This window comes from Haliotis cracherodii, unplaced genomic scaffold, assembly GCF_022045235.1.
Source record: "Haliotis cracherodii isolate W230 unplaced genomic scaffold, xgHalCrac1.p SCAF_23, whole genome shotgun sequence".
NCBI lineage: Eukaryota > Metazoa > Mollusca > Gastropoda > Lepetellida > Haliotidae > Haliotis > Haliotis cracherodii.
Genome location: NW_027266279.1, coordinates 12,258,832 through 12,269,945, shown reverse-complemented (window position 1 = coordinate 12,269,945; position 11,114 = coordinate 12,258,832). Strand labels below are relative to the sequence as shown.

Here is an 11,114-nt window from a genome sequence, read left to right as displayed (position 1 = left end):
ATTCCTGTGTAAATGTCTTGTGAAATTGTCTATAGTTGTTATTTATAGATGATGAAATTACATGTATACATGACGAGGTCATATTTGTAAATAAAATGGTGTTATCTGTTGTCCTTGTTCCGAAGTGTGACGCAGGTCACTTGATATCAGTCACAGGTCAGATCCATAGCACACCAGGTCACATGCAAATTGAGCAAAGTTCACATAAAAGGCGATTGTGCTTGTCGTTAGAGGCGACTAACGGGATCGGGTGGTCAGCCTCGCTGACTTGGTTGATGCATGTCATCGTTTCCCAATTGCCTAGATCGATGCACATGATGTCAATCATTGGATCGTCTGGTCCAGATTCGATTATTTACAGAGCGCCGTCATATAACTGGAAAATTGCCGAGTGCGGCGTTAAACAACAAACAAACAATCAATCTTTAATAACCTGTCAGGTTATCCCCACTCGTTATCACTCTGACACACGTGAAACTAATGCCTCGTATCACAGTGACGGTATTGACATGCACGTGGGATATGAGTGTACACTATCACATGTCACATGATACATACATACCTCATGGGAAGCAAGTCACGTGGCAGGCGATACTGATTTTGGCCTGACTAACATTTAGTCTCTGAAGTGAAAAAAAAACAATTGGTGACATAACCTGATACGTGGAAAGGCGCCCTGACAATATCATCATTTTGATAGATTATCTGATAAGCACAAGCTCTATTCACCCTTGTGATTTCAGCAAATTTGAACATACCCCGAAGACACCTAGACTTGCCAAACTATTTGAGGCTTGCTGAGAAATTTGAGATATTTCTGTTTCACGTTGGCATTATTCCAGTCAGATTATGTCACAGTGACCTTATATCCAGTGACAGTGACCAGAATCCCCAGGCGTATGTTTATTCAATATCGGCCCATGACTTATAAACCTCTAACGATGTCACTCTGTTATAAATATATGTTCGACTTTTCTGCACGTGTTTTTTTTCTCTCGCACGCGTTGAGCGAATTCCTTTTATACCGCGATACACGGTATGTGGAATGTCGATGTTTTCTTATTTTTCCTGGTATTTCTTGCATTTAGACGGTTCATAAGAAGATATAAACTCCTGCCTCGGTCTTGACGGAGAATGTAAGCCCGAGTCCGGCTGACTATGGCATAAACAAACATTTTCAAATTCACATAAACACACCCGCGCACTCAAGTGCACACACACACACACACAAACACACGAATCCCACGTGCAGAAGTGCGCGAAGTATCCTACCCGACCCTACCCGACCCTACCCGGGTACCCATTGTAGGTCTCAAGAGACAAAGGGACAAAATGTCAAATTGGGCACTTTTTAACATAGCACCGGCAAAACGTATTTAGATACATGTATTAAACATTCTGGCCATGCACTGAAGTTGACTCAAGTTATTTCTTTATTCAAAGATATGAAAAGTCAGAAGAAATGGGTGAAGAAATGCGAAAATTTGTGACTTGTACTGTAACCATAGAGTTCCTGATACTTTTTGTCATTAAACAATATATCACGTGACTAACCACGGGTCCGGGTAGTCCTGTGGGTACCCGGGTCCTACTCGGTACCCACCCGACCCGGGTACCCGAGTTTCCCTTCCCATCCCTAGCACAATCGACCACAACCACTCATACAAAACTACACGTACACGAACGCACGTGCAGAAGCAAGCACAAGAGCACAGACGTCCAACATGCGCGCAACTGTACACACGAACGCACATACACATGATCTTCTTAACTGGGTCGACCAGTTCAGCGGTCTAGTCGCGTCATCGTCATGTGCTTCGCTCGTGGCTTAAAATAGGTCAGTGGTTGGGCGAGTGGACTTCCTTCTGTAGATGGAACGAAAAACATGACACACAGCTTGCCGTGTGAAGTATTCCTGTTCAAAACGCTTATTTGTGTATCCACTGTTAAACATCTAATACAGATTCCTATTGGATGACGTAAGTAACAAGGATGGAAGGCACGGGTAATCTATCCATTCAAACCTGCGATCGGAGCGACACCGAAAACACTGAAACCTGTGATCCCGACGAGGAAAATATACGCCTCATTGGAGGTTCAAAAGAACACGAAATGTCAGGCTGCTTATCGGGTCTACGGTCACGCATCAGAGGATTGTCCACAAACGCCAAGAGTATAATTCTTGCTATATTTGCTTTACTTGGACATCTGGTCACATCGTTGGTGTTGCCTCTGTGGTCGTCGACATTCACTGCAATCGGAAGTGATGCATTTGTCGGACAGTTGGTTGATACAGTCTGGGAGCTTCTGGTTTTATCGTCAGTGTACCTGGCGTGGAAGGTCTTCTTCGACAGGGAGCTGCCTTTGAGGCCAACTGCCACTTTGAAATCTTTGGTAATATATGGGATCTCAAATGCTTTGACTGGAGTCTTCATCGTCTTTGCCAGCCTTCCAGAAAGAACCCCTCCGTATTTGCAGTCAATCATCGGTTCCTCTCTTATACCTTTTACAGTCATTTGTAGATGCATAATGCTGAGGAAAGGTATGTACCCAACAGCTCCGACAAAAGTGAAAAAAGAAAACTTTAAAGATGAACCAGATACTTGAATCAAGGTGGCACGGGAGGCCCAGTTGTCTAAGGTACCGCAAATCGCCGTGCAGAATTGCGTCCTTTGGCCACGCCAGAAATCTATGATTGTGGGTTCGAATCCCGGTTCGCCCCGATTATGTTTCTAGGTTTGTCAGCACCATACCCGTGCTCGTGGGTTTCACCGAAGTGGTAAACGTCAGAGACCTGCATCACTTCGGGCTTTCCTCCCACATTAAGCGGACACGCCGCGATATAACTCGAACTTAGTAATTAAACACATCAATGTGACACGCTGGAATACTGTTCAAAGCGGCGTTAATTCAAACTCCCTTGAATCGACTGGTAGTTCGAATCCCAAGGTCGCCCTCTGTTGATAGCCATGGTCAGCAGTGAACATGTGCAGAGTTACGTCCCATATAAGCTCCATGCTCCAATAATTGGAATGCAAGATTCGCCCTGGTCATAGCACCCTACCCATGCTCATCGGTTTCACCAAACTGCATTTCTCTTACAATGAGGATTCAATTCGGTATTTCACCCAGCTTACTCTTGATGTGAGGGCATTAGGAATCAAAACCACCATTGTGAACACTGTTATTTCTCGTTGAAAAATGTGTGAGTGAGTGAGTGAGTTGGGTTTAACGCCGCTTTTTACAATATTCAAGTTATATCGCGGCGTGTCAGCTTAATGTGTGAGGAAAGCCCGAAGTGATGCAGGTCTCGGACGTTTACCACTTCGGTGAAACACACGAGCACGGGTATGGTGCTGACAAACCTAGAAACATAATCGGGGCGAACCGGGATTCGAACCCACAATCATAGGTTTCTGGCGTGCCCAAGGGACGCAACTCTGCACAGCGAATCGCACCGCCTTAGACGACTGCCCCCCCCCCCCCCCCCCCCCCCCGTGCCCCCCGTGCCCCCCGTTGAAAAATGAATAGCCCTATAATGCATATTTTAATATACACGAAAGGCAACTGTGTGTTCGAGAAATATATTTATTCAGCTTAATAATTCACCGGAATACATCAGAAAAATAGTTAGTGGTCAGGAATATTTGTTTGGGATATTTTTATGAAAGTGTGTGACGGTCTTAACTACAATAAATAACCCGAAAACATTCTTGATCCCTCACTTGTTTTGTTCAGTATATGTGGTGATGATCATGAAAAGTGTTGACAGAAACAGCTGATCCTGGCATGGCAAAGGGACACAACTATCTGTATGTCAGGTTGGACATACACACATAATGTCTTAAGCAATCCTGTTGGTGATCCTTTTGTGTACGTGTTTCGAAATTGTTTAAGTAATGCTAATTCGTTTTTCAGGTGTGAGCCTTAGAAGAGCTGTTTGTATAATAATCGCAATGATAGGTCTCTTTATCACGATGGAGCCTCGTATCTGGGGCTTGAAGGGAAGTAGCGGAACCGGAAGTAGCACAGGAAGTGCCACAGTGGTATTCACTGTTGGACGAATTCTTTGGCCCCTTTCATTTTGCTTTGGATTCGTCCCTGACGCAGTTAACAGAGTCATTACAGAACAACAACTGAAACGTCCACAAGTTAGCTTTATTTCTTTAACATCTAATATATTATAGTACAATTGTTAAAATTGGAAATGTACATGACATTGTACAGATCAACTGAAAGACTGTGAGTGAGTATGGTTTTACGCCACTTTTAGCAATATTCCAGCAATATCACGGCGGGGGACACCAGAATTGGGTCCACACATTGTACCCATGTAGGGAATCGAACCTGGGTCTTCGGCGTGAGGAGCGAACGCTTTAACCACAAGCCTACCCCACTGCCCCGAAGACCGTGTGTCACGTGTATGGTCGTTGAACGCGCTGCAATTCAGATGCGTTCATCCGTCCGAAAAGCCGATAAACGTGGGTTGCAAACCAAGCATCGACCTCTCAAACATTACTGTTTTGACAGCGCCTGTCCCGTGTCACTTCGTGCTATCTTCCCGCAACATGGTTATAAAATTCACTGACTTACTCAACAAAGATCCTTAAAACCTGATACATTAATGTCATCGCGTATCTTGACATCACTTCTCCAATGGGAATTCAGGAGAAAATAGGACCCCAGTACAATGGTTGGTTGGTTATTTAAAGCCGCACTCAGCAATGGTCCAGCTATATGACGGCGGTCTGTAAACTGTAAATAATCGAGTCTGGACCAGACAATCCAGTGATTGACATCATGAGCATCGATCCACGCAATTGGGATCGATGACATGCATCAACCAAGTCAGCGAGCCTGACAACCCGATCCCGTTAGTCGCCTTTTACGACAAGCGTAGTCAGTCACCTTTTACGGCAAGCATGGGTTGCTGAAGAATTATTCTACCCCGGATCTTCACGGGTCAGTATAATGGTAGTCGTCTGAGACGCGAAATGAGGATCGGGTTGGCACAATGTTCTCCCCTTTGAAGTGGATTTTTGCTCTTGCCGTCAACCGCTGATTTGCCTTACCCACCATTGAGTACTCGTGAGGGTCGCCGTGATGTAACTCGAATATTGCTGACTATGACGCAAGGCAGATTAACTTCAGAAAAGTAAGATTGGTATTATTAGTAAAATAATTAAAATGTGCCTTGTGAAAAATGCAAAAGAGTGAAGATATTTATCATCTTGCTCCTTCTGTAATTCTGAACATGTTATTTTTCAGATCAACACCGTCAATTTTCTCGTCTATGCTCAGCTGTCTGCTTTAGTGTCGGTCATACTTCTCTTCTGGGCAGATCTAATTCCAGGGTTTGGAATGGTAAGAATTTCACACTCTTCATCAACAAACAAGGGAGGAGGTGGGTTGTATGTGGGGGTTGTATTTTATTTATTTTTAAATTAAAAAGACTAATTTGAAATGTCCTGCAAATTAAATGTTTTTGCAAAAATGTCGACTCCCCTTAAAAAATACGTTGAACAAGTGACAGAAACTACCAATCTCATTAACATTACTGCGAGCACCGAGATCTCATTAAGGATACAGCGAATACTAAGATATCCTTGAAATTAACGCGAGCACTAACATCTCATTAAAATTAACGCGAGCACAAACATCTCATTAAAATTACCGCCAGCAAAAAGATCTCATTAGAATTAACGCGAGCTCTAACATCTCATTAAAATTATCGCCAACACCAAGATCTAATTAGAAATACGACGAGCACTAACATCTCAATAAATTACCACGAGCATAAACATTTCATTAAAATTACCGCCAGCAAAAAGATCTCATTAGAATACCGCGAGCACTGACATCTCATTAAAATTATCGCCAACACCAAGATCTCAATGGAAATACCGCGAGCACAAACATCTCATTAAATTACCCCGAGCACTACCATCTCATTAAAATTACCGCCAGCAAAAAGATCTCAGAAGATTACCGCGAGCACTGACATCTCATTACAATTATCGCCAACACCAATATCTCATTGGAAATACCGCGAGCACAAACATCTCATTAAATTACCCCGAGCACTAACATCTCATTAAAATTACAGCGAGCGCTGAGATCTCATTAAAACTGCCCCGAGCACTGAGATTTCAAGACATTTACCGCGAGCACTGATCTCTCATAAAAGTTACCGCGAGCACTGAGATCAAAATCAACATTGAGATTGAGATTGCAGAAACATTATTAAGTCTAATTTCTATTTATGAAATCCATCTGATAACTTTCATAACAATATTTCAATGGTTTGCTTAAGGACCCTCTCAATTCCTCATCCTTTATAAATATTTGTATGTGTTAAATGTAAGGAACTTAATGGAATATGGTTTAATGACTCTTAACAATAGTGATGCATAAACACATGGTCATGATATAGTCGGAATCGTACAATGGACTCTGCTTTTATCAAAGATTTATTATGAATGTGGAAAGGTTTTGTCGCTTTTATCTATATGACTTAACATGCTTTTTTTATATAGGCCAACTCGGTCCAAGATCTGCTGAGTCGAATATCTCTGGGCATGCGCTGTAGTATCTCCGCGGACGCATCCTGCCAAAACCTGTCATTGAAAGTATGGATGATGATTACCGCTCACTGCGTTGGATACCTGTTTCACTTTCTGCTGATCAAGCATGCCGAGGGAGCAATCCTGGCCTCGTTAGTTCAAGCCATGAGAACCCCCATCGCATCTATATTCTGGACGCTGTATCATTACAACGAAAAGTTAGATGTCTTGTACTGGTCCCCGGAATTCAACATCACTACATGCTTTCTCATTGGAGGACTTTTTATTGTGGTGCCAGCTATGCTTGTTTATAACGTCTTTAGTAATGAAGAAATCCAAAGTGTTTATATGATAGAACGAGAGTTGCATGTACCTGACAAAGAAAACATCAACTCATAGCTAGGAAAAGATAAGCAGGAGGATTGTATGGAGTTCGGATACAACAGAACTCGGTCAGTATATCTGACAGTACACATAAAACCCCATCTTCCCGAGCAAGCGTGTCCACTTCTTTCTACCCTTGCCACATCAAGGCCACTTTTCTTGGCTCGACCCCTCGCCACCACGCGCAGATCACGAGTTGTGCCCCTTGTTATGAAAACGCGATATCCAATCAGATCGCTGTTCTTATCTTGTATAGCTTCACAAAGATGTCGACTACCATAGGCGACGACCATGTCGATCAGATAACGAAAACATTCGCGAGTTCATCCCAGACGACAGGCACTGGTAAATCACTTTCATACAAAAGTGTACCTGTCGTGAATCATATTTAGCACCGGAACGTGGGCTTGATGTGGCAAGGGTGGAACAAGACAAGGCCAGTTGACAGTATAAACATGTTGATACACCCGGAGCATTTGTTTTTTATATCTTAGGATGTGTTTGTTTTGTTTGTTTGTTGTTTAACGCCACACTCAGCCAAGTCAGCGAGCCTGACCACCCGATCCCGTTAGTCGCCTCTTACCACAAGCATTGTCGCCTTTTACGGCAAACATGGGTTGCTGAAGACCTATTCTAACCCGGATCTTCACGGGGCTCAAATCTTCGGAAACCTAGAAGTATATTAGAACTAATTAATATAGACACAAAACAGTGCGCCCCAATCTGATCGAAATGCACGCACGTAAAATCAGGGATTAAGATTTTTATCTGTCATCGAACTTTTGAAAAGCATTTGTTACTGAGGACCCACTCATATCCGGCATCCCAACTGGTGTCATCAAAACACAGAACATCAACTGAGTATTTGACGTAACTTTAATCATTTCCGAGAAGCCCAATGCGCCGAACTGCCCGAGAATTACAGACCTAAAACAATAAGAATGTACATGATAATCAAAAATGGTAATGATAACTGAAAAAGGTAAGTTTAACTCAATTTCTGTATTTGAGGCTTTGAAGAAAAATTGTTAATTCGTAAGTGGGACACTGATTGCCCGTTCGTCATAGCGCCGCAATTTGCTGTGCAGAGTTGCTTCCCTTGGGCACGCCAGAAACCTGTGATTGTGGTTCGAATCCCGATTCGCTCCGATTATGTTTCTGTTTAGCTCCATACCCGTGCTCATGGGTTTCACCAAACTGGTAAACGTCTAAGACCTGCATGACTTCGGGCTTTCCTCCCACATTAAGCTGACACGCCGTGAAATAACTGGAACATAGGCGGCGTTAAAGCCGACGTTTTTTTCGTAACTGAATTTGGTTTAACGCCGCTTCGAACAGTATTCCAGTTATATCACACTCTGGGTTCCTGTCATGCCTAAGGGAAAAACTCTTAATGGTATATAAGCTGTTCGTGTTTTGTATACGGCTGAATGCAAACAGTTGTAAACTACTCCAGAATATTCACTACAGTCCGTTAAAAGTGAGTGAGTGAGTTAGTTGGGTTTAACGCCGCTTTTAACAGTATTCCAGATATATCGTGGCGTGTCAGCTTAATGTGGGAGGAAAGCCCAAAGTGATGCAGGTCTCAGACGTTTACCACTTCGGTGAAACCCACGAGCATGGGTATGGTGCTGACAAACCTAGGAACATAATCGGGGCGAACCGGGATTCGAACCCACAATCATAGGTTTCTGGCGTGCCCAAAGGACGCAACTCTGCACAGCGAATCGCGCCGCCTTAGACGACTGGGCCACCCGTGCCCATTAAAAGGGAATATTCGAAGTGATGCAGGTCTTAAATGTTTACAACTTTGGTGAAACCTACAACCATGGCTATGGTGCTTGAGAAAACAAGAAACATGGCAAATCTGAAATTCGAATCCACGATCATAAGTTACTGGCTCGCCTAAGGGACGCAACTCTGAACAGAGAATTGAAGTAGCTAGCCCCACGTGTCCCCGACTAAGGTTCCGTTTCTAAGGTTCCGTCATGTATAAGTACTCACAAATCACCAGTAGTTGTCCCGCCGACTTAGTTTGTTGAGGAATGGGCTGTTCCTCCTTCGGCTGCCATACAACTTCAGGTTTCCATTCAACTCAAGCACTGGTTGTGGGTTGGCAGATCTAGGTTCATAATATTGCGTGTCGTAAGCATACCCTGAGTTTGTGCTGTCGGGTACGCGGAGCTGTGAAGGGTAGTAGTAGTCGTTGTTGTAGTCGTAATCACGTTGTTCGTAGTCTCTGATCGACTTCCAGTCCTTGGGTCTGTCGTCGTTTTGACTGTCATAATAATAGTAATCACGTTGTTTGTTGTCCCTGATCGGCTTCCAGTCCTTGGGTCTGTCGTCGTTTTGACTGTCATAATAATAGGATGGCTCTTTCTCCGCTTCTGGTTTGGGGAAGAGCCGTTTATACTGAGGTTCCTCCCATGCGAGCGCAGCCGTGACGAACACCGCGACAAAGACTACTTGTATGACGACTTGCATTTTTGGAGTCTGAAATAGTGAGTAATTGGTTTACTGAATTTGGTTAAAGGCCGCTTTGAACACTCTTCCAGTTATATCACGGCGTGTCAGCTTAATATGGGAACGAGCCCGAAGTGATGCAGGTCTCAGACGGTTACCACTTTGATGAAACACACAAGCTCGGGTAAGGTGCTGACAAACCTAGACACATAATCATTAATTTATCATGATTTAGGGATTCGAACCAACGATGATAAGTTTCTTGCGAGCTTCAGATAAATAGTACAGCTTTGTCTGTGGAAAGAAATGTTTTATAATTAAAGAAGCGATTTTTCCAAGATATGATAATTATGATTCAATCCCTACACTTCTACAAACCGAAATCATTTGAAACCGGGACGATTTAAAATCGTCAACGTCATCAGCCTCGAATATCTTCCCAACACAGATTCCATAGAGCAAAAAGGACAAAATAGTGACGACAATTTTTTGAGTGGATCATGGAAAATCAATGATGAAACCAGGTGTTGGCCAGTTGGGTAAGCATGGTCTGCTCTACCGGTGCCATCCGCCACTCACTCAAGTGCCAGTAATAGAACCAATAAAAGCTAGATGCATATTTGGAGACCCGTGAAGATCCGGGGTAGAATAGGTCTTCAGCAACCCATGCTTGCCGTAAAAGGCGACAATGCTTGTCGTAAAAGGCGACTAACGGGATCGGGTGGTCAGGATCGCTGACATGGTTGATGCATGTCATCGATCCCAACTGCGTGGATCGATGCTCCTGATATCAATCACTGGATTGTCTGGTCCAGACTCGATTATTTACAGACCGCCGTCATATAGCTGGAATATTGCTGAGTGCGGCGTAAAACAACAAACCAACCAACCAACCAACATATTTGGAAGTGTCTCAATTCGTCAAATATACTTTATCTTTGGATATTTTGCCGCAATAATATAGATGATAAAAGACGAAACGTGAAATACGGAAATAGCTGCTCGAAAAATAAATGAACATACTCCTAAAGGCCATGCATGTATTTCGAGTTATACAATAATATACTAATAAATAATTATATGAATACAATAAAATATATGTTCTTATGCTTTCACATTCATGACAGTACGAATCTATTGCCAAAGAAGTCACATATAGTCACATTGTCGGCAAGCAACCAAGTTTCAACGTTAACGCATCTCATTCCAAAGGCATAAAACATTAAAAACAAAATAATAATATTGAAAATAATGACGATGAAGATCTTACGAAGTAACTTTAACATGGGACAATTGGCATCAATAGTACATTTTAATGTCACCAAAATAAAATAATGTTTTTATAGCACAACGTGGTTGATAAATAATCGCTTTTCAGTCACACAAAAGATATAAAACTGTCCCTGTACAAACGGTTGGATTTATATCTTAATAATCACATATGAATATTAGTGATTTCAGGTTACCGGTTTGATAATTACACTTTACAAATAAAGTTTGCTCAAGTTTGCCACTCACCTCAACGATCCCTATCACCCGATATCTAGTGTGTTGTTCTCAATCAGCTTTATATGCTCTGAATACACCGAGTTATTGCGCTTGGAACAACTCCACATTCCTCTAATCTCATTAGGCTATTTTCCGCTAAGAGTTTTGCCTTGGGGAACATTAATACTGTATCTGTTGATTGTGTAATGATGCATA

At 42.7% G+C, this 11,114-nt stretch overlaps 1 protein-coding gene across 1 annotated transcript; it reads left to right on the top strand.

Annotated features, from left to right (window-relative positions):
- Positions 1-1,835: 1,835 nt before the first annotated feature.
- Positions 1,836-7,405, top strand: LOC139471699 (crt homolog 1-like). The gene is made up of 4 exons (XM_071254162.1): positions 1,836-2,542; positions 3,919-4,151; positions 5,269-5,364; positions 6,537-7,405. Exons 1-4 carry the CDS (start codon positions 1,993-1,995, stop codon positions 6,960-6,962), a joined length of 1,305 nt encoding a protein of 434 aa, XP_071110263.1. The 5' UTR covers positions 1,836-1,992; the 3' UTR covers positions 6,963-7,405.
- Positions 7,406-11,114: the final 3,709 nt, after the last annotated feature.

Excerpts from the sequence above, each read along its gene's own strand:
- LOC139471699 (XM_071254162.1), top strand. The coding sequence starts at position 1,993 with ATGGAAGGCACGGGTAATCTATCCATTCAAACCTGCGATCGGAGCGAC. Across the intron at positions 2,543-3,918 it reads ATGCATAATGCTGAGGAAAG|GTGTGAGCCTTAGAAGAGCT; the intron begins GTATGTACCCAA and ends TTCGTTTTTCAG. Across the intron at positions 5,365-6,536 it reads TAATTCCAGGGTTTGGAATG|GCCAACTCGGTCCAAGATCT; the intron begins GTAAGAATTTCA and ends TTTTTTATATAG.